Raw genomic sequence first — 23,733 nt, 5'->3', positions numbered from 1 at the left:
AAAGGAGTTACAACTTTTAAATAATAATAAAACTCCATATTAAATATAAACAAACCAATTTGTAAACATGCATGCTTTCTCCGGAAGTTAAGAAAAAAGAGTAAAAAATTATAATTTATTTATTATTGAATGGGTAAAAAAATACCTAGAACGTGGGTTCAAGGCTATGAGGAGTTAGGAATTGTGATTAACTGAGGCATAAATCCTAATTAATAATCAAACAATAATTATATAAAATAATTAGATACAATGCAATTGAAAACATGAGGTTAATTTTATCATTGAAGAAGATTAATGAAAGAAAACTTTCAAATTAGAAACTGATAATAGGATATGAATCTCAAATTAAAAATCATTAAATTGATATTATAATTGTTATTAGAAGTTAATTTTCTTAGAAACAAAATTAGTATTATTTTTAAATAATGTACTTTGTTTGAATGTAAAATATATTATAAAAATCATTATTATATGTGTTAGAAGTACCAAATTTTAGACACAAAAATAAAATCTTTTTTTTTGTTTGATTTATATTGAAAATTAGATCACAGGTATCACAGAGTCGATTTATAATATAAGATTCATATCACAAAATTAAAGTGAGCGACTGTCTTATAAAAGCATTTTTTTTTTACTATATTGATATAGTTATAAGCGGATCGTGATGCATATTATCATATATATGAAGATTTACAGATTAGTTGTTCATGTCTCCTGAAAACAAACATAAATTAATTTTTTGGGCTGCATTTTCACCTCGGCAGCTTTTGAATTTCAGCTAATTCAGAGAACTTCTGATCTTTATGTATACACAAACATACACATACATGTTACTAGTACTAAACGTGTTTCTAACAAGGTTTACCACGAATACACGCCAGAGGACCCGAAAATCTTGTGAGATGGCTCACGTATTCGCCCGGTTTGGGGCTAATGTTGTCACTTACACCCGCAAACTTGTAGTTTGGATCTCCGGATTGAGTGAAAAAAGCTCCATTCATCATGAGATCTCCTTCAGATCTCCATACCCAATTCTTCCAGACGCTCTCGGGCGCGTAGTCTCTCTTCGTTACCTTCAGTTAACACCACGTAAAGATGAGTTACAGGACCAAAAATGTAATATTGTAATATATATGTACTTTAACATATATAACTGGACTTGGTTTTTCACACTTGTATCATAACTACTGATGTTTATCATTGGAGAATCTCAAATGAAACGTGGGTCTAATTATAATAAATACTGAAGGATATAATATAATTTCAAAGATTAATATTACGTCTTTGGCAAACGGATTCTCAGGTGCAATGAATCGATTTCCCTGGCTAAGTATGGTTGGGTGTTGGCTTCCACCGATTGCATACATTAACCAATGAGTATAGTCATTGTTAACGACGTGCACGAATCCGTATCGAGCTCGAGGCATTCTTTGAACCAATCCCTTGCCAAAGTGATTGAAAACTAGGGTTATTTGCATTATGGCATCGCCTGAGTAACTATCACTTGCTCCGAACAGCATCGCCTGCATGCATGCATGACGATCATATGAATATATATACCAACGACGCTGTAAAATGTTTTCATTGGATATATATATCAAGAAATTAATTTAGATCACATTTATATATAATTTATTTTTTTTATCTTGTGCATCATTAGGGAAAATTGCTTTTTTGGTTGTTTCTCACTTTGCGATTTCAGTTCTTTATATTTTCAGATTTCTGTTTTAGTCCACTATCTTTATTTTTTTTTGCAATTTTAGTCCTTTTTTCTGACGTGGCGCTGATGTGGCACCATTTCAATGCTGATGTGAAGCTGACGTGTACAGTGCCATGTAAGCATTTTCGAATAAAAAGGACCAAAATTGCCAAAAATCAAAACATGCAGGACTAATACTGAAATGTAAAAACATAGAGGACCAAAATCACAAAGTGACAAATATACATGACTAAATTTGCAATTTTCCCGCATCATTATTCGGCTACCAGTTAAGTTTCATGACCTGGTTAAGCATGCATGCAAGTAAGTTACCTCATTATGGTTGGTGAAATGGCAATTCGAGATGGTAATGGCAGTGCAACCCTCAATGGCATCTATAAGTCCATCGTCACAGTTTGACATGGAAACATGATCTATCCAAATATTCGTCGCTCCGAAGAGAGAAATCCCGTCTCCATCGCTTCTAGTTCGAAAACCATAATGTGTTGCGGAATCCCTAATCAAACCCCCATTGCCTTTCTTGATGTCATGAACACGGATATTATGGATTATGACATTACTTATATATTGTATGGTTATCCCCGCGCCTTTGGTGATGTGCACTTGCGCTCCGCGGCCATCTATCGTCTTGTTGCTCGTCATGATAAGCTCCTCCGCCAGTCTGATCACCATATTATGTGCAAATGTGATCCATAATGGTTGTTCTTGTATCACAGCATGTCTCAGAGTTCCTGGTTTCGGGTTCACGAGATCGCTGTCCGAGGGGTCGGTCACGACGTAAAATCTTCCTGCTTTGCCTCCTGTCGTGTGTCGACCGAACCCAAGAACACAATCCGCCAATTTCTTCCGATTGTTAGCCCAATTCTTGTCACATCTCCAACATTGGTCGATAGGGTTTGTAGCCATGCATGCGCCTTCGTACTTTCGCAAACCTCTCCGAGTGCTATTGTTACCTTCGTCAAACGTCCTTTTACGTATGAAACCAGAGTACCAATGTTAGCATCATCATACATAGTATATATAGTGGTAAAATAAAACTTGAAAATAAACAATTTAACATATTGGTGACGACCAACGATATCAAGAACGACGTACATATGAACATGCTTGTTGAGACTGTCCGTGACTAGCTTCGGGTCTGGTTGATAGGCATGGCGAGCGGCCTTCTTCGCCGCTGCTGCACGCTCCTGCCATACCTCGTCGGCATCATTTGCCGTTGCGCTGAAAACTACGAGAGATAAAATCAAGAAAACCGGCCTACACCTAAACCTAATGGCCTCCATTATTGTATGATCAGCTAGAATGTGAAAACCTTTTTTTTTTAATTTTTGCTTCTCTATATTTTTGGGCAATATATATCCATATTTTTATTTATTAATCAATTTTCAAAATACAAGAAGGCTAACTAATTATCCGAACATTATAATCGATCGAATGGTAGAACCATTATATTTAACGAAATGTCCCACGCTAACTTGGAAATTCCATTGCATGAATCTCAGGCCAATCGTTGAATGCATGGTGTTGTAGATATGTTACTAGTGGAAGAAAAGACACATGAAAATGAGAAGCTTGGAGGGAAATATGGGTGGGCAACCACTTTTACGGTATGGATCAAAAAGTTAGTCCACTTATTTTATTTTTGTCAGTAAGCATTAGTATTTACTTATATATGCCTAAAATTATAAAATATAGAAAAAAAATTGTCTTTTTTTTCGTTTAAGATTCTAAATAATGTGATTTATCGCATAGTCTTACAGTTTATTATTGAAAATTAACTTAGATTGTGTTTTTTAAAACAAATTAAGTTCAGTTACCAATTAAAGCTATAAAATATGGATAATTAATATTTAGACTACAATAATAGAAAATTCCATATTTAAAAATAAATCTTTTATTTACACAAATACATTTCACTTTTATCTATTTGAAGATAACATAAGTAATCAGTGCAGGTTTTTTTTAACACCGCAAGAGGTGAAAAGAAAATAAAAAATAGAACAATTTTATAGGATTGGCAGAAAAGGGGGGGAAATTGTGGGTAGGAGTGATAGTATACAAGAAGAAGATTATGGACCAAAGACTTGCTTGAAAATGCACAAAAATCGGGCACACAATTTGGAGCTTGACAGATTATATAAACTAAATGCAGTACTTGTTATTGACACACAAAAAAAAAAAAAAAAAAATCATCAAAACCAAAAGATACTTCAGGTTATATATCTCTGTATAAGCTTTTTCATTCTATAAAAATGTTTGTTTGCTATTTAACATGTGAAATGATTAATACTTCATTTTAGGGAAAAGAAATGGTTTAGAAAGTGTTGAGACTTTATTGTTTCGTATGCGTTAAAATAATCGACCACCTTGTAATTCACCCTTTATATAAATGAAAATCTTGATTCTAAGCTGATCGTTTTGTATGGCATGCAGTTGATCTTGTCCGAATATTAATGGGAGAAACAGAAGATCCAAAGAATGACAGTGCAGCCAAAGTCGAGAAAGATCAGAAACACGAAAAGAAGGAGAAGGATAAGCACGACCAGGAGAAGGAAAACGGGGAGAAAGACAACAAAGACAAGAAGAAGAAAGATAAGGATGGTGCAAAGGATAAGAAGAAGGATAAGAATCCTGAGGATAAAAAGGACCCCAGCAAATTGAGGGCCAAGCTCGAAAAGATCGAGCAAAAGATGCAAGATTTGCAGCTTAAGAAAGACGAGATCTTGAGGATGATTAGTGAAGCTGAAAGCAATGCAGCACATTCAAGTGCTGCTGCACCGGCAACCGCATGAAAACATTTTCAGTATACCTTCGCAGTGGTGGAGAGGGAGAGGAGAGATGGCGGGTGGGAGCAGTCATCCCCTCTTTTTTTTTTTCATGTTTCTAAATTTTTTGGCAGTTATGGTTCCACTGCTGTCTCTATGCCAATGTCATTTGTTGATATTAATTTACGTTAGATATAAGTAATAGATTCTTTTGCAACTATGTATGGAATGTAATTTGTTTAGTTCAAAACAACTGTTGATTAGAAACATATATGTGTGTCAATATCTACTGGGGAGACACATCTAACCTGTGATTTCTCAGGTACATTTGATGCAAGAAAATTGAACTGCTTTGTGGTGACCTATAAAACAGGGTATTTTTAGCTGCTGCATGGTAGAAAAATTTGAACTGCTTTGTTGTGTACGAAGATATGCTCGGTCCTACAATTGATAACACGTTCAGGCATTATATACTTAATGTTCATGACTCATAAGAACATCATCGTAAGAAGAGATATGTTAGAAAGACATGCGAGGAATACTGTCTTGAATATATACATGATTATTTGCTCAACTCGATGATCGGTACATGTTATCGTACTCTTTGTTATTAGAAATATTTGGATGCATTTTACAGATAAATAGAACTTTCAGCAGAATATATCTCACTTATACAAATATTATACAATTTACAGTAAAAGAAGACAATATGATGTTTGAACACAAACGTAACAATTTTCCCATCCAAGACTTTCTACAGTGGCACATACAAAACATGATAACAGACCACAAATGCATCCAAGAAACACCGGATACATAAAATCAAACAAATAAGACCATACGTAACATGAGATGCAATACCGAGATATTCAACACACCGGAGATATTACAAATCAGGGTGGGGAAGCCTGAAGAAGCCCATCACGAATCTGAGCCGCCACATCACGAACCGCACCTGGTCCATGAGGAATAAATACAGCTGAAGACTTGGAAGAAGCCCCGATTTCCTTCATCGTATCAAAGTACTGAGTAACAAGAACCATGTCCATGACATCTTTCGCAGTTGTCCCGGGAACATTAACCGAGAAGCCAATCACACTATCTCTTAATCCATCAACAATTGCCTGACGCTGGCGTGCGATACCCAAACCAGAGAGATACTTAGCCTCGGCTTCACCTTCAGCTCTCTTGATTTGCAGAATCTTTTCAGCCTCGGCTTTTTCATTAGCAGCAACTCTCATCCTAGCAGCTGTTAAATCGAAAATGGGTTGAGAATAAATGAGTAACATGGCTCGAAAAAACAGGTGGGCCGAAGAGTATTTGAGAAAGCTTTGGATCGAATTTGGCCTTGCACGGTATTTTTATATTATTACCTGCATTGATTTCATTCATAGCTCTCTTAACATGTTCGTCTGGTTCAATATCGACAATTAATGTCTGAACAATTTCATACCCATAAGCAGACATTGCCTGCAAACAAACAACCATCACAAAACCAATGCCAAAAAGCCAAGAATCAGGTTTGAGCCTGTATACATGATCAGTTAGCATTTTCCAATACTTTACCTTTTCAAGTTCATCTTCCACAGCCTTAGCAATTTCATTTTTCTGCTCAAATGTGTCATCGAGATTGAGTTTTGGAACGCTAGCTCTTATCACTGAATGATCACATAACAAAAAGGTTTTAGGTCTGATGATGTGAGTAAACAGAGGCAGTCGACATACATAAATATCTACATTGTGCACAGCGACTACTGAGTATGAGGTCAAGAATGTACCATCAAACACATAGGCCTGAATTTGACTTCTTGTGTTGCTGAGCTTGTAGAAGGCATCATTCGCCTTATCTGCAAGGGCACGGTACTGTATTGATGCCACAACGTTGACAAATACATTGTCCTGAATGACAATCAGCAAAAATTCAATCTGTAAACTATATAGCAACTGAAGCATATCAAAGACTTGAGAATAAATATTCACGTATCATGAAATTAACATTTTTGAGCTTGTGCACTAGTTTCGAAGCATGTAGTTTTGAACTATGATCAAGGTTAACTAAAAGAGACCTTTGTCTTGGTCTCACAGCGGACATCTAATTGCTGCAGCCGGAGGGTGAGGTGGCCAGCCAATCTGCTTCCAAGAAACCAAGGCACACAATGGCAGCCAGGCTGAAGGACATCGTTATATTTTCCAAATGTTTCCTTAATAGCAACCGTCGATTGGTCAACTTGAACACAACATAACAAATTCCCCATGTCCTGCATAGATTAGAAGGATTAAAGGAAAAAGTGACGATAGCCGATATCCAACGGAAAAAAATGAGAGTGGTATTTGATTTCTTGAAAATACATAAGAAAAATTAGTTGGTAAAGTAGACAAACTCCAACCTTGAAATAGAAGAAGCAACCTCTAGGTAACAAGATAACTTTCAGATCATAATCCATAAAAGGTGGATTGACAAATCAATTTCATCAACCATATAGGATACCATCTTGTTTTCCATGAGGCACCAAAAAGAACAATGGACTATCTAAATATCTAAAGGTAATTTCATCTCATGTAATCCAATACAAATTTGACCAACAATCAAATAATAACAGAAAAGGCTCATTAATCGATATGAAATTTATTATCACGCATTCTTGAATTCACTATTCCCACACTAAGAATTGTTAAAAAGACACGAACTTTTTGGATGGGTTGCACTCCAGGCTCAAGGGTTGAGCCTAGTTGCCCATTAAGAGTGGAGGAAGAAAAACTAATTAAATCCCTCTATCGACCCCCGCACGAAATTCCAGGTATCGAGAAAGCCCAGCAGTAAAAATAGCAATTTTATTAACATGCAATTGAGCAAAACACAGACAATCAAACAAAAAATTGAGCTCCAGCTACAACTCAAATTTCAAAAATTCAATTTTCAACAGATTTTCAAAATCTGAAGCAAACCCACAAACATTTCAAAAAATATATATATATATATATATCCAGACAAGAATATAGATCGCGAGAATTCTGAGCGCTGGAAAAACAAAAAAGAAAAGGCGAGAGAGAGAGAGTACAGCTTGTCACCGGAGGCGAAGACCTGGAAACGAAGACTTGTAATTGGTGAGCGAGAATGGTTGTTGGAGAATTCCGAAAATCTGTTATTTATACAGGGTACCTACTAGCTGGCCGTGGGATCGGAGTAGATACACTAATTTACCCTTTAAACCCCCATAAATTTTTTTTATATTATCTAATATCATTTTATTTTATTTTTATGAAACAAATAATATCATTTTATTTATTTTTGAGGTATTATCTAATATCATCTTCTTTTTTGTTTCGAGTTGGGAGATGGTTTTTACATACGAGTCTTGAACTCAAGACATCGTTTTATATTCAGGATCTTGACTAGGGGTGGGTGCGGGTCGGGTTTCATCGGATCGGGTACCCGATATGTCGGGTACCCGACATTTCGGATAGTCATTTTGACTACCCGAACCCGATCCGAATAAATCGGGTACCCAATTTTTTTGGGTAAGGTCGGGTACCCGCAATCGGGTACCCAGGATTTTTTTTTTTTTGCAAATTTGATGAATGTGAAAATTAAAAACAATACATATATTTATGATTGTGAACTACTTCTACCTTCATATATTTACTTATTTTTCATAAGTTTTGAAAAAAAAAATTCTCAACTCTATCAAACAATTAAATAATCGAAATCTATGGAAAATCAAGTTAAAAAATCATCATTTCTCAATAGATGTATGTATGCTCAATTCAAAAAAAATGAACAACCATTTTAGTTGAGAGCAATATAATAAAAATAAAGAGGATATGTTTTTAAATAATACATACTAATATATATTGAATTTTCAAAAAAAAAAAAAATTTTTCGGGTTTTGTCGGGTACCCAAACCCGATCGGATAGTAATTATACTACCCGACACCAACCCGAAAAGCACAATATCGGGTTTGGGTTCTACCCGAACCCGATTTTTTTAAAAGTAACCGACCCGATCATTTTTTACCCGATCGGGTCGGGTCGGGTACCCGATACCCGACCCCAAACGCCCACTCCTAATCTTGACATCAGATGAACTACACGTTATGGGCAATCTAATAGCACTTTTTGTTTAACATAAAGCAAATACATTTAAATATGGAGGAATGGAGGATATAGACCTGGTCTTGGTTTTAATTCAATAAATAGACTTTTGAATAAAAAAACATTATTTGCTCTCTCCTGCTTTTTCCATTCTTCTTTCCTCTTTCCTCTTTTTTTTTCTTTTTTTCTATTTCTTTCTCTTTTAGTCGACCCAGCCCAAGCGATCGACCCAAGGGGGTAAACCCAGCAGCATAGTCGACTTGGGTCCCCAAGCAGTCGACCAAGCAAGCTGCCTGAAATGACCATATCTCTCTAAATATAAATAAATATGCGGAAATTTTTTTTTTATACTTACTAAGTAAAAATATTGACATACATGCCCATACATATATGCACAGAATAAATAAATTTAAAAATAAATAACTTAAATAAAAATGCAACCTTTAATAAATTAAATATCTGAGTCTAACATTTAATAAAATACTGACATAAGCAAAATAAATAAAATTTGCATGCACTGAAAATATTTGAATAAGATGAGTAATAATATCCACCACTGAAAATAAATAAAAATGTATAACACGATAAAAATATTCAAAACATGACGTAGACTCAGACACCGGTCACGGGGTTACTGCTTGTCCGCTCATAGGTCCTCGCCGCCGGTGGGTACTACATTCTCCTCTATGTACTCACCTACACCATATCAGTGTAGTGAGCCTAGAGGCCCAACATGCTAACATAACAAGGGTTTAAAATAATTTAAATCATTTTAATACTAATACATAACATATACATGAATGAGCATGCTTAAAAATATCATGAACATAACATAAACTTAAATTAAACTTGAATATCATAATAATACATAAACATTGTTGAGCAAAGTATTTTCTAACATCGAAAGGTCGTCTCCATAGTGTAACCATACATACATTAAATACTGATCAGCGTGGTAAACCAACGTACGTGGCGGTGACGAATCATCTCTTAAATTGGCAGTAAACTGTCCTTCAATAGTTCACATATGGGGATGAATTCCCCTTAAATTGTCACACTACTTTAACTTTCAACATAAAATTATTTTCTTTTGCTCAATCTTAAACATTAAATCATGCATAAAAATTATTTCATGAATGCATGTACTTAAATAAAATGGTGTTCTTCATATATATTTAATTTAATTTCATACTAACATATAAATATTAAAAATAACTTCCATGCATAAAAATAATTAAATATATATTCAGGACACATGAAATTTCTTATGATTTGTGCTGAACTGCTGGCCCTAACACTTAAGCCCATTTTCTTAAATCTGGCCCATTAACACTGAGACTGGCCCATTAACATACTTAAGCCCATTAACACTCTATTCTGGCCCAATGGGTCCAAAAGCCCAAAGACTGACCCAATAACTTCCATGGCCCCCAAGCCCATAAAAATTATTGGGCTAACTTAATTTAATTATTTAGGCCCACCAAGAAAATTAAATATAGCTCAATTAAACACTTAGACTTATTAATTAACTTAAAAATAAAATACCCGAGCCCAACCAACTTAACCCGGACCCGAACCCAACTAACTTAACCCACTTACTTCCAGACCCGACCCGGACCCGCCCTGAAAACCCTAAACCTGTCGCCCCTTCTCTCGTTCCTGCTGCGGCCGTGAGCAGCAGCCACTCCTTGGCTGCTGCCGGCCTGCTCCGGCCGCCCCTGGCCGAAGCGCCGCCGCCCAGACGTAGCCCACGTCTGGGCGGTTCGAACCTGCCCTAGCTCGGCCTCAACCCTTCACCCTAGCCCAAGGCCGAACCCTCCTTCCAGAAACCCTAACCTGCGCACCCCATGGCTACTTCTTGCACCAGCTCGCCCAGGCCTCTATCTAGCCCATGACCGACCGAGCCAAGCTAGCCTAAGGACCCCGACGAACCCCTTGACAGCCCTGACCAGCAGCCATGCACGCCCCTTAACCAAAAACGTGAGCATGATTCCAAAAAACGTGAACAAGTGCATACATTCAACCTATCTCGGTATTTTTTGAAATTTCTTGAATAAAAAAAAATGATGCATACACACACACGCGCATAAGCACTGATATGGCACAAAATTTAGAGAAAGAATCATGCCTTGCACCGTTGAATGGAAAGAAGAAGACGAGATGACGATTCCGGGACGACGGGGCGATGACAACCAATTTGGAGCTTGAAAAACCGATCACCAAAGGAGGCTTGGAGCTAAAATCGTCTGAAGAAGATGAAGGAGAGGTGGGGTGGCGGCTAGAAGATTTAACGTAGGATTTTGGGGTAGGTTTAGGGTAATTAGAATAAAATAAGGTTTAGGATAATTAAAATATTAATAAGGGTTTTAAATATACAATATATATATAACTTAAAAATACTAAATAATATTTAAAATCTGATAACTTTAATAAAATCCCGAAATATATAATTAAGGGAATTTTAAAGATAGTAAAAAGTCATTATTTTGGCTAAATTTGGATAAAAATGGACTCCTAAAATTATATAAAATTAAATACTGATAATTTTGAGGAAATAAAACTCAAAATAATATTTTTGGGCTCTAAAAATGCTCATTAAATAAATTTGGTAGAAAGTTGTCATCTCGTCCGTCCACAGTCCCGTCAACGCGATAAAATAATTAAATTTCCATAAATCATGAAAAATCACTAATTATGGGTTAAATGCTTAAAAATAACTTAAAACATGCACAAATAATTTCACATAATTATTTAACCCATAAATCTAAAATTTTAAATAAATAAATTTTCTAATTATGCATGCGAATTTTTTACGTATTAAAATACCGGGTGTTACAATTCTCTCCCCCTTAAATTGGATTTCGTCCTCGAAATTAAAGTACTTACCCGAACAACTCCAGGTAGCGAGTCCTTATGTCTGCCTCGGTCTCCCAAGTAGCTTCCTCCTCCGAGTGATTCAGCCACTGGACTCTGACCATCGGTATGACTCGCGTCCTAAGTCTCCGCTCCTCCCTAGCCAAGATCCGTACTGGCCTCTCCTCATAAACTAGATCTGGTGGCAACTGCAAGGGCTCGAAATCCAACACATGCGACGGGTTAGAGACATATCTCCGAAGCATGGATACATGGAAGACGTTGTGCACTGCTGCAAGCCCTGGCGATAGAGCTAAACGGTAGGCCAACGTACCAACTCTCTCCAAGATTTCGAATGGCCCTATATACCTTGGATTAAGCTTCCCTCTCCGGCCAAATCGTACCACTCCTTTCATAGGTGACACTCTCAGAAACACGTGATCACCTACTGCGAACTCCAAATCTCGTCGTCGAGTATCTGCGTAACTCTTCTGACGACTCTGAGCAGTCCTCATTCGATCCCGAATCTGAGTCACAATGTCAGCTGTCTGCTGCACGATCTCAGGACCAAGTAAAATCCTCTCACCAACCTCATCCCAATGCACAGGAGATCTGCATCTCCTCCCGTACAATGCTGCATAAGGAGCCATACCTATAGACGACTGAAAACTGTTGTTATAGGTAAACTCCACTAATGGCAGTCTAGTCTCCCACGAGCCCTGAAAGTCGATGACACAAGCTCTCAGTAGATCCTCGAGAACCTGGATCACTCTCTCAGACTGACCATCTGTCTGGGGATGGAACGCTGTACTGAACAAAAGTCTAGTCCCCAATGCAGTGTGCAAACTCTTCCAAAACGCAGACGTAAATCTCGGATCTCTGTCTGATACTATCGACACTGGTATGCCATGCAGTCTAACAATCTCCTTGATGTAAAGCTCTGCATACTGTGTCAATGAGTAAGTAGTCCTCACCGGCAAGAAATGAGCTGACTTGGTGAGTCTATCCACGATCACCCAAATAGCTGTGCAACCTCTGGCACTCCTCGGTAAACCAACTACAAAGTCCATCGTAATATTCTCCCATTTCCATTCCGGAATAGGAAGAGGTCTAAGAAGTCCTGCTGGACGCTGATGCTCAGCCTTGACCTGCTGACAAGTCAAGCACTCTGACACAACTCTCCCGATGTCTCTCTTCATCCCGGGCCACCAATACAATAGCTGCAAATCTCGGTACATCTTCGTACTTCCGGGGTGAATGGAGTACGGAGATGTGTGAGCCTCTGCTAGAATCTCAGCTCTCAACTGATCGACGTTCGGTAACCACATCCTACCATGGTACTGAACAATGCCATCCACAACTGTATACAGAAGACCACCCTTGGCCTCATCTCTCTGTCTCCAACGCTGCAACTCCTCATCAGTAGACTGTCCCTCTCTGATCCAATCCCGTAAAATCGGCTGCACCGTCAACACTGACAAGCTCGGTGCATGACCACTCGAGTAAAACTCCAAATCAAACCTCTGAATCTCACTCTGCAGTGGTAACTGCACTGACAAACACGATACCACTGACGACTTCCGACTCAAAGCATCGGCCACTACATTAGCTTTACCCGGATGGTAGCTAATGTCACAGTTGTAATCCTTAACCAACTCCAGCCATCTCCGTTGCCTCATGTTCAACTCCTTCTGAGTGAAGAAGTACTTGAAGCTCTTGTGATCAGTGAAAATCTTGTACTTCTCGCCATACAGATAGTGCCTCCAGATTTTCAAAGCGAAGACCACTGCTGCTAACTCCAAGTCATGTGTCGGGTAGTTCTGCTCATGAATCTTCAACTGCCTCGACGCATAAGCAATAACCTTACCACACTGCATAAGTACTGTGCCTAAACCTAACTTAGACGCATCGGTGTACACCAGTAACTCCTCGTGTGGTACTTTCATCGCTAAAACCGGTGCAGTAGTGAGTGCTTCCTTCAGCTGATCGAAGCTCCTCTGACAGTCTGAACTCCAAATAAACTTCGCATTCTTCTTAGTTAAGGAAGTCAAGGGTACTGCAATAGAGGAAAAACTCTTGATGAACTTCCTATAGTATCCTGCCAAACCCAAGAAACTGCGAATCTCCGAAGCATTCTTCGGAATACCCCAATTCTGCACTGCCTCAACCTTCGACTGATCCACTGCAATCCCATCTCTTGAAATAATGTGGCCAAAAAATGCCACCTGCTCGAGCCAAAACTCGCACTTGCTGAACTTGGCATACAAACGATGCTCCCTCAAAGTCTGCAAGGCTGTCTATAGATGCTTCCTATGCTCCTCAACACTCCTAGAGTAGATCAAGATATCATCAATGAAAACTATGATGAACTGATCAAAATACGGCTGAAATACCCGGTTCATGAGATCCATGAAAACCGCTGGAGCATTGGTCATCCCAAATGGCATCACTAAGAACTCGTAATGCCCATAACGTGTCCGGAAAGCAATCTTGGACACATATGCATCTCTAACTCGCAGCTGATGATAACCAGATCGCAGGTCGATCTTGGAGAATACTGAAACTCCCTGCAACTGATCAAATAAGTCCTCCATTCTCGGCAGTGGGTACTTATTCTTCACTGTGACCCTGTTGAGCTCTCGATAATCGATACACAATCTCATACTGCCATCCTTCTTCTTCACAAATAATACTGGAGCTCCCCATGGAGAAAATCTAGGACGAACAAAGCCTTTATCTAATAACTCCTGTATCTGCTCCTTCAACTCTTTCATCTCGGTAGGAGAAAGTCTGTATGGTGCCTTAGAGATAGGCACGGTGTCTGGCACTAATTCGATGCTGAACTCCACATCTCTCACTGGTGGAATTCCTGCAACATCCTCCGGAAAGACGTCCGAAAAGTCACGAACCACCTCTATCTCTGATAATGATCTGCTAGATGGTTCTGAGGCCATGACAATACTTGCTAGAAAACCTTGGAAACCCCGTCTCAACAACTTTCTCGCCTGAATAAGAGATATCACCTGAGGAATATCATTGCTCTGAGATGCATGGAAAGTAAACGGGTCACCTTCTGACGGTTTCACTGACACTGTTCTCCGACGAAAGTCAATCGAAGCTCCATTAACTGTCAACCAGTCCATTCCCAATATCAAATCAAATCCACTCAACGGCAAAACCACCACATCTGCGCGAATGGAGTGCCCCTGAAGCTCCAACTCCAGCTCTCGAATGACACTAGAGGTAGAAATAATCTGTCCTGACGGCATAGTGACATCATAACCACTGTCAACAATCTCAGGTGCGATGCCTATCCGTCTGATAAACTCCAGGAGATAAACGAATGCGTAGCCCCTGAATCTAGCAACGCAAACGTGGAGTTGCCTCCAACTAGAATTCTCCCTGCACGCAGAAGAATCCCAACAATTTCATACCACTACTAAACTTTCCCCCAAAGATAAGTCACTAATAACCCTTAATTCTAATCACAAGTAAAACATGCTTCTTATTCTAACATGCAGATAGAAAAATCCCAAATACAAATTATTTCACAAAGAAAAATCGAAATTCTTAACCAAAGGAAGAAATTATAAAATACTAGGGGTAAGATATACCGGTGATCAAGGAGGTGTCTGGATCTTCCTCCTCTGCCTGCATAACGAACACTCTACCAGCAGTGTTCTTCTTCCTCGGGCAATTAGCTATCTGGTGCCCTGGCTCTCTACAGTGGAAACAAACTCCTGCTCCCAGAAGACAAGGTCCCGAATGCATCTTCTGACAAGTAGGAAAACCTCCAGTATTAGGGGCCCCGCCCCTCGGCTGTTGTGGCCTCTGCTGCTGGTTCGGGCCCTTAGACGGCCCAGTATACTACTTCTTTGCAGGAGGCTGCGAAGATGGTCGCTGAAATCCAGACTGAATCTGTCTCTTCCCCTGCTGCTCTCGCTGTATCTCTCTCCTACCCTCCTCTGACCTCAGTGCTCTACTAACTGCCGCCTCATATGTAGCGACATCCATCATACGTACGTCATGCTTGATATCCGCCTTCAGTCCCTCCACAAACTGTCTCATCTTCTCCGGTGGACTGTCTGAAATCAGAGGCACAAAATGACAGCCCCTCTCAAACTGGCTCACATACTCAATCACTGACCTGTCCCCCTGCCGGAGACTCATAAACTCCCGGATCATGCGACTGCGCACATCCTCCGTGAAATACTTGGCATAGAAGATACGCCTAAACTCTGCCCAAGTCAATGTAGGAAGATGTACTCCCCTGGCAGCACCCTCCCACTAAAGAGCTGCATCTCCCTTCATCATATAAGTCGCACAGTTCACCCTGTCGGCGTCAGTAATCCCCATGTATGCAAAGATGGACTCCAAAGAATGAATCCACTCCTCAGCCACCAATGGATCGGTGGTACCAGTGAACTCCTTCGGCCCCTTCTTCTGGAACCGCTCAGCAACATCCTCCTCGTGGGACAGTCTAGGACGTGCAGCCTGCTGCTCCAACAGAGCAGTAATCCCTGCCATCATATTAGCATTGGTCTGCTCCAATGCTGCAAGTGGGTTCTGCGGAGGTGGAGGTGGAGGTGGAGATTCCCCACGTCTGTTCATAGTCTCGGAGGCATTCTGCACCATCACATATTTCTCTACGTAAATCGCCATGCATAACTAAGTGGTTTAACATTAATGCTAACTTAAGTTCTTAAAAGTAAATCATGCTATAAACACTTAAAACTTACAGACCGGTAGCGTGGATTTCTGAGCTCGCATAGCAGTAATGACCCCTCCAAGGACCGTGCTTTGATACCAACTGAAACGACCCTATCTCTCTAAATATAAATAAATATGCGGAAATTTTTTTTTTATACTTACTAAGTAAAAATATGTACATACATGCCCATACATATATGGACAGAATAAATAGATTTAAAAATAAATAACTTAAATAAAAATGCAACCTTTAATAAATTAAATATCTGAGTCTAACATTTAATAAAATACTGACATAATAAAAATAAATAAAATTTGCATGCACTGAAAATATTTGAATAAGATGAGTAATAATATCCACCACTGAAAATAAATAAAAATGTATAACACGATAAAAATATTCAAAACATGACGTAGACTCAGACACCGGTCACGGGGTTACTGCTTGTCCGCTCATAGGTCCTCGCCGCCGGTGGGTACTACATCCTCCTCTACGTACTCACCTGCACCATATCAGTGTAGTGAGCCTAGAGGCCTAACATGCTAACATAACAAGGGTTTAAAATAATTTAAATCACTTTAATACTAATACATAACATATACATGAATGAACATGCTTAAAAATATCATGAACATAACATAAACTTAAATTAAACTTGAATATCATAATAATACATAAACATTGTTGAGCAAAGTATTTTTTAACATCGAAAGGTCGTCTCCATAGTGTAACCATACATACATTAAATACTGATCAGCGTGGTAAACAAACGTACGTGACGGTGACGAATCACCTCTTAAATTGGCAGTAAACTGCACTTCAATAGTTCACATATGGGGATGAATCCCCCTTAAATTGTCACACTACTTCAACTTCCAACATAAAATTATTTTCTTTTGCTCAACCTTAAATATTAAATCACCCATAAAAATTATTTCATGAATGCATGTACTTAAATAAAATGGTGTCCTTCATATATATTTAATTTAATTTCATACTAACATATAAATATTAAAAATAACTTCCATACATAAAAATAATTAAATATATATTCAGGACACATGCAATTTCTCATGGTTTGTGCTGAACTGCTGGCCCTAACACTCAAGCCCATTTTTTTAAATCTGGCCCATTAACACTGAGACTGGCCCATTAACATACTTAAGCCCATTAACACTCTATTCTGGCCCAATGGGTCCAAAAGCCCAAAGACTGGCCCAATAACTTTCATGGGCCCCCAAGCCCATAAAAATTTTTGGACTAACTTAATTTAATTATTTAGGCCCACCAAGAAAATTAAATATAGCCCAATTAAACACTTAGATTTATTAATTAACTTAAAAATAAAATACCCGAGCCCAACCAACTTAACCCGGACCCGGACCCAACTAACTTAACCACTTACTTCCAGACCCGACCCGGACCCATAATTCGACCCGGACCCGCCCTGAAAACCCTAAACCCGTCGCCCCTACTCTCGTTCCTGCTGCGGCCGTGAGCAGCAGCCACTCCTTGGCTGCTGCCGGCCTGCTCCGGCCGCCCCTGGCCGGAGCGCCGCCGCCCAGACGTAGCCCACGTCTGGGCGGTTCGAACCTGCCCTGGCTCGGCCTCAACCCTTCACCCTAGCCCAAGGCCGAACCCTCCTTCCAGAAACCCTAACCTGCGCACCCCATGGCTACTTCTTTGCACCAGCTCGCCCAGGCCTCTATCTAGCCCATGGCCGACCGAGCCAAGCTAGCCTAAGGACCCCGACGAACCCCTTGACAGCCCTGACCAGCAGCCATGCACGCCCCTTAACCAAAAACGTGAGCATGATTCCCAAAAATGTGAACAAGTGCATACATTCAACCTATCTCGATATTTTTTGAAATTTCTTGAATAAAAAAAAAATGATGCATACACACACACGCGCATAAGCACTGATATGGCACAAAAATTAGAGAAAGAATCATGTCTTGCACCGTTGAATGGAAAGAAGAAGACGTAGATGACGATTCCGGGACGACGGGGCAATGACAACCAATTTGGAGCTTGAAAAACCGATCACCAAAGGAGGCTTGGAGCTAAAATCATCTGAAGAAGATGAAGGAGAGGTGGGGTGGCGGCTAGAAGATTTAACGTAGAATTTTGGGGTAGGTTTAGGGTAATTAGAATAAAATAAGGTTTAGGATAATTAAAATATTAATAAGGGTTTTAAATATACAATATATATATAACTTAAAAACTCTAAATAATATTTAAAATCTGATAACTTTAATAAAATCCCGAAATATATAATTAAGGGAATTTTAAAGATAGTAAAAAGTCATTATTTTGGCTAAATTTGGATAAAAATGGACTCCTAAAATTATATAAAATTAAATACTGATAATTTTGAGGAAATAAAACTCAAAATAATATTTTTGGGCTCTAAAAATGCTCATGAAATAAATTGGATAGAAAGTTATCATCTCGTCCGTCCACGGTCCCGTCTACGCGATAAAATAATTAAATTTCTATAAATCATGAAAAATCACTAATTATGGGTTAAATGCTTAAAAATAACTTAAAACATGCACAAATAATTTCACATAATTATTTAACCCAGAAATCTAAAATTTTAAATAAATAAATTTCCTAATTATGCATGCGAATTTTTACGTATTAAAATACCGGGTGTTACACTGTCGACCCAGGCTTGATCGACCATGGTCGACCCAAGTCTAATGGTCGACCAAGCCTAAGGTGGTCGACCCAGGCCTGGTCGGTCGACCGCTCAGATCGAGCTTGGGTCCACCCAAACCGTATATATATTTTGTTGTTTAGTATTATTATCAAAAACATTGGTGGTTTAGTGGTTAGAATGTAGGAGGAAGGAGAAGAGCTAGGTTCGAATCCAGGGGAGGAGAGAGAGGGAGAGAGAATGGGAGTTGGAGATGATTAATTTTTTTTTTAAAAAAAAAAAAGTATCCATTATGAAAAGACCATGCTATCCTTAATGAGACCCTTTGACTGAATTAAAAAGTCAAGAGTCTCTTTTATTGAATTAAAAACAAGACCAGACCTATATATTTAAATAGCTCAAATCTTCAACAAGTCTGATAATACAAAGTTGGTGAGAAATAACAAAATAGCATTCGAGAATACTAAATTATTTTCCACCAAACAGCATTTACGAGCTAGTTCGTGAGCCACTTGGTTGGCTGATCTTGAACAATGTTGAATGATATTCTCCAGTACACTATATCAGAGGCTGCGAATATCACTAGCAATCAGCTCATCCTTGGAGAATGAGAAGGATTGTGAATGACATGTCTCTTGTGAGAAAGTCGTGAATTAATATATGTGAGATGGATCGACTCGACCCGCGTATAAAATGAAAATAATGTTTTTGACATGAAAAATAATATTTTCTCTAATCTTTTAAACCGCACAGCAGCTCAAGCGTCATGATTCGATCACTTAATGAGAAAGAATAATTATTACACCTCAACAGTTGGGTCTCAAACTCAAGACATCGTCCCACATTCGATATCTTAACGTCAGATGAATTACACGTCATGGGCTATGTAATAGCACTTTGAGAGACTATTGAAGTAACTATACAATATATTAAAGTTAACGGTAAGTTTCTTGTGAGAATGTCGTTGTGAGACCACTGTCCCACATAGAAAAAATGAAAGCTTTAAAATGAGTTTCTAATGGGCTACAATATACTTTTATAGAAACTTGGTTTAATCATTTTCGTAAAGCGAGGACGAATACGAAGTAGTTTCTATAGGGGCTCATTGTGCAATCACGCATGTGCGGGTTAGGGCATGACAGAATGGTATCATAGCCAGTCACCAGCAGGAACCTCCGAAAAATAAGTGTTATGCGGGACATAGTGCTACCTGTAATGTCCCAAAATTTCTGGAACGTTACTCAACATACATACTTAAAATCGTTGCGGAAAAATTTGAGAAAAAAAAATCTTCTTCATAAATAAAAAAATATTTAAAAATGCATCAACGAAAACGTGAATAACTCTTTGCGGTAATGCCAACACGGCCATCAAAAGAAAGTATTGAAACTTGTTCCTCCTCTCTTCAAAACAAAACATACATTGTTTGGTCAAAAACTAATCATATAACATCGCAGTCATGCATCCCTCGCCGGACCAACCCCCGGCTCCTCTTCATGCCCAGCTACAAAATCATCGATGAATGCATCAACATCCTCGTTACCTGTACCATTCAAGTATAGTGAGTCGAAATACTCGGCAAGAACATGCAAAAAAAGATCTTATTTTAACTAGAGATGAGAAAAGAAATAACATATAATTCTTCATGCAAAGACATAACAAGAACATAAATTAATGTAACCATAACACAAAACTTTATTATTTTTTAGGGGGGGGGGGGATGGGGGGGATGATGAAATATGTGTATTTGTGGCAACCGTCATAAAAGCACATCATAGGTTTCCGTGATCACGGTCGTTATACAACAAGCATATGGTTATCTCCCTTAAGCTTTCATTATTTGGATAGCCGCTCCGGAGCTCATCCCGAAGTGCATATCCCGTGTAACCATCCCATGGGCCATAGTTGGATAGCCTCTTCGGAGCTCATCCCGAAATGCATACCCCATGTAATCACCAAAAAACGCATACAACATCAAAATATTTTTCATGTATCATAACATAGCATGCTTCATGAACATAATCATCATTCTTTCATGTTCATAAAATTTCATAAAGCAAATGTCATGCATGCATAAACCAATGTGAGAACCATTCGTGCATAAAATACTTCCTAACATTTCATTATTTTCATGGAAAAATAGTTTCATGAAGGTGGAAGACATAACATGCAATACATAGTTTAACCGATCAACGTGAGTCGTTCCATACATCCCGCACATTGAAAACTCGAAACTTTTTTGTAAACATTCTTAAAAATACTTAAAATACATTAAAATATCATAAACATAATTTAGGACCCAAAAACTACGTTTTAAAAAGGTCTCATTTGAACCAACAGTGCTGGGGTGTCACTTGCTGCCTCTGGCGCTGGGGCGCCAAAAAACCGGTGCCCCAGCGCTGCAAGCAGCGCCCCTGTGTTGCTGCGACGACCTACGCCAGCAGGTCGTCGAGCGCAGGGCGCGACTCCGCCTATTTCGATCTTTTCTTCAACTTTTCCACTCCTTTATAAAATTTGAACAATTTTCCATGAAACAAAAACTTGTTGTGAAAAATGATCGTAAGCATACGAGTGTCAAGTTTTAATATAGTGATGAATCAAGTATCGTTTCCACAGAGAGTAAAATGAAAAATATTTAGTTATTGTAATTAAAATAATCCAAATTATCAAAAAATTAAATAAAAGTTTTGGTTTTCAAATTAAACTAAATTCAAAAAAATTTAGAAAAGCTCGCACACAACTTTAGAAAAATATCAATGAGTGAAAATGGTCTAGAGGTTTTGATTTCACCTGGTTTCGACAACAATTACCTTTGATTCAATTAATTTCATGAATTCTATTCAATTAACAGCCAAGAACACTTAAGTATTTTATTTCTCTCTCTCGAGCAACAAATAAAGTGTATCAAATAAGACTTGATTACGATATCTCTATCAACAATCTAGTCTTAAAGATATGTGTAAAACAATGTTCTTCCTAAAAGCTCTGTTAACGCTATATACTCTCTCGAGCTATATAAACAATTAAGGTGTTTCTAATGGTCCTATTCAAAATCGCCTCTCTCGAGTGCTATATTTCGAATAAATACAACAATCCAATTAGTGATCAAGTAATTGAAACGACAATCAATTCTAGAAAAATAATTAATTTAGGAGAATTCAATTCAATAAAAATCAAAAGTCGTAAAAGTTGTCTACACCAGGTTCCATCGTCCCTCTAGACTAATGAAATTTAGTTCATGGTGAAAAATAAGCAAAAATAAATCATGTTCATGAAACTAGACATCAAGTTTAGAATTAAAGAATAAAATATTAAGAAAACAAAGCCGAAGTAGCGTCCGCGTCCTCCGTCTTCAATGTTTTTCCAGATTTCTTCTCCTTCACGTGTACAGCCCTTATTCTCTCAATCTTCTTCACGTGCTGCAGCTTCAGATTCTGATGTGTTGCTGTGTTTCTCTTGTGTTGTTATGCGGCCGCCCCTTAGATTTGTGCATGTGAATCCTTTTTATATGTGTTTAGAAACCCACAATCAAGCCCAAGAATCGAGAGTTTTTAGATTTCGAAACTCCGATATTTTCCGAAATCTGCTATTTTCCATGTTTATGGAGTAACGCAGATGTGTTAAATCACGCGCATATGCGCTTTTCTTTTAAAATCCCGATTCCCCCAGATGCGTCTAAAATAGCGCAGATGCGCTTCTTTTGTTTCTTCAAATCTCTGCCATTTACCGCATATGCATGAATTTTTGCGCAGATGCGCTACACTCTTCTTCATGTTTCTGGAATTTTCCGCATATGCTTCATTTTTCCCGCATATGCGCTTGTTCCTTTCTTCAGTTTTTGGTTTTTGGCGCAGATGCTCTCTTTCTTGCGCATATGCTGAAATATTCACGTACAGGTACTGATTTTAGGCGCAGATGCGCTCAAATTGGGGCAGAAGCTCAAGCATTCTCGTCCAAATTGCGCAGATGCGCTTGTTTCTCGCGCAGCCGCGCTACTGCATTTTTCCAACTGAGCGACATTTTTCAAAAATATTTATATCTCACAATCTAACCGTCGGATTAAGATGAAATTTTGACAGTAGCTTTAAAACATCATGAAATTTATTCTGAACGGTGGAGATCGGATTTAAATTGCCCTAAATATCCCAGTAACTTTCCAAAGTTTGATGTCCCGTAATTCGGCTTTCCGCTTCTTCTCGTTACTTTTCTTCCAATCCTTGCATATCACAAAAACAAAAACTAATATGCATAAAATCTACTCCATACATAACAAAAGCCAAGCCAAATCATATATAAATTAAGTGCATAAAATGCACTTATCAAATATCATCAAACACTAGAAAAACTCCAAAAGATTCTCATATCACAACCCAACTTTTCAATGATTTGCACCAAAAATTCCGATCCAAACTTTCTCCATCAAAATTCTGATTTTTCAACTTTAACTCATTTAAATCTCTATAAACTTGTATCGAAAAAATCAAGAACGTACCACGTTTCACGATTAAACAACATACTCATAAAATTTTCTGGAATCATGCATCAATCATCAAACTTTCACATAGGGTTTACCTTAAAAATATTTATATCCTTGAATGAGTTTCAAAACATTTAAAAACTTGCCTGAATTCGGTTTTCTGGAACCTTGGGAGAGATCTAGCCTCGAGAAAAATTGAAAAACCCTTGCCCTAGCGAGATGCAGTGTGATTATACAATAAAAATCATATCATATATCTTAATTTATATTTTAGAGATATATCAAAATATTGCATAGATATATATAATTTTAGTTGACTTATACATTAAAATTCTATATGGATTAGGACTTTCTTCCTAAAAATAAGGGGTACTCTCTAACCCTTATTATGGTACTTTTTCTACAACACTTTTACATGATTTTACGCACTTTTCTATACGATTTTCATATAT

At 38.2% G+C, this 23,733-nt stretch overlaps 3 protein-coding genes across 4 annotated transcripts; 1 reads left to right on the top strand and 2 right to left on the bottom strand.

The window, feature by feature from the left end:
- Positions 1 to 851: 851 nt before the first annotated feature.
- LOC140884466 (probable pectate lyase P59) lies at positions 852 to 4,883 on the bottom strand. 2 transcript variants are annotated; one of them, XM_073291240.1, is made up of 5 exons: positions 4,794 to 4,883; positions 2,816 to 2,941; positions 2,033 to 2,687; positions 1,281 to 1,523; positions 852 to 1,073 (listed from the first exon to the last, which is right to left on the bottom strand). In XM_073291240.1, exons 1-5 carry the CDS (start codon positions 4,811 to 4,813, stop codon positions 852 to 854), a joined length of 1,266 nt encoding a protein of 421 aa, XP_073147341.1. In that variant the 5' UTR covers positions 4,814 to 4,883. The 2 variants fall into 2 exon arrangements, with proteins under 2 accessions (XP_073147341.1, XP_073147340.1); XM_073291239.1 differs by lacking the exon at positions 4,794 to 4,883 and having other exon boundaries at positions 2,816 to 3,162.
- Positions 3,898 to 4,919, top strand: LOC140884469 (uncharacterized). Its single transcript, XM_073291242.1, has 2 exons — positions 3,898 to 3,934; positions 4,154 to 4,919. Exon 2 carries the CDS (start codon positions 4,174 to 4,176, stop codon positions 4,510 to 4,512), a length of 339 nt encoding a protein of 112 aa, XP_073147343.1. The 5' UTR covers positions 3,898 to 3,934; positions 4,154 to 4,173; the 3' UTR covers positions 4,513 to 4,919.
- Positions 4,920 to 5,123: 204 nt separating this feature from the next.
- LOC140884468 (hypersensitive-induced reaction 1 protein) lies at positions 5,124 to 7,659 on the bottom strand. Its single transcript, XM_073291241.1, has 6 exons — positions 7,545 to 7,659; positions 6,552 to 6,743; positions 6,264 to 6,384; positions 6,052 to 6,143; positions 5,859 to 5,955; positions 5,124 to 5,734 (listed from the first exon to the last, which is right to left on the bottom strand). The coding sequence occupies exons 2-6, from the start codon at positions 6,738 to 6,740 to the stop codon at positions 5,379 to 5,381; spliced, it is 855 nt and encodes a 284-aa protein (XP_073147342.1). The 5' UTR covers positions 6,741 to 6,743; positions 7,545 to 7,659; the 3' UTR covers positions 5,124 to 5,378.
- Positions 7,660 to 23,733: the final 16,074 nt, after the last annotated feature.

The sequence above is a fragment of the Henckelia pumila genome, chromosome 2 (genome assembly GCF_033568475.1).
Source record: "Henckelia pumila isolate YLH828 chromosome 2, ASM3356847v2, whole genome shotgun sequence".
Taxonomy (NCBI): Eukaryota; Viridiplantae; Streptophyta; class Magnoliopsida; order Lamiales; family Gesneriaceae; genus Henckelia; species Henckelia pumila.
The sequence above is the reverse complement of the archived record's forward strand: the minus strand, read 5'-3'. Positions and strand labels throughout refer to the sequence as shown.

What these genes read in the sequence shown, in the direction of transcription:
- LOC140884466 (XM_073291239.1), bottom strand. Translation starts at nt 3,003, where the DNA reads ATGGAGGCCATTAGGTTTAGGTGTAGGCCGGTTTTCTTGATTTTATCT. An exon ending in CTCAACAAGCATGTTCATAT is followed by an intron (nt 2,688 to 2,815) that starts GTACGTCGTTCT and finishes CATACGTAAAAG; the next exon opens with GACGTTTGACGAAGGTAACA. An exon ending in AGAATCCGTTTGCCAAAGAC is followed by an intron (nt 1,074 to 1,280) that starts GTAATATTAATC and finishes TGTTAACTGAAG; the next exon opens with GTAACGAAGAGAGACTACGC.
- LOC140884469 (XM_073291242.1), top strand. Translation starts at nt 4,174, where the DNA reads ATGGGAGAAACAGAAGATCCAAAGAATGACAGTGCAGCCAAAGTCGAG.
- LOC140884468 (XM_073291241.1), bottom strand. Translation starts at nt 6,740, where the DNA reads ATGGGGAATTTGTTATGTTGTGTTCAAGTTGACCAATCGACGGTTGCT. An exon ending in TGGAAGATGAACTTGAAAAG is followed by an intron (nt 5,956 to 6,051) that starts GTAAAGTATTGG and finishes GTTTGTTTGCAG; the next exon opens with GCAATGTCTGCTTATGGGTA. An exon ending in TATGAATGAAATCAATGCAG is followed by an intron (nt 5,735 to 5,858) that starts GTAATAATATAA and finishes TCGATTTAACAG; the next exon opens with CTGCTAGGATGAGAGTTGCT.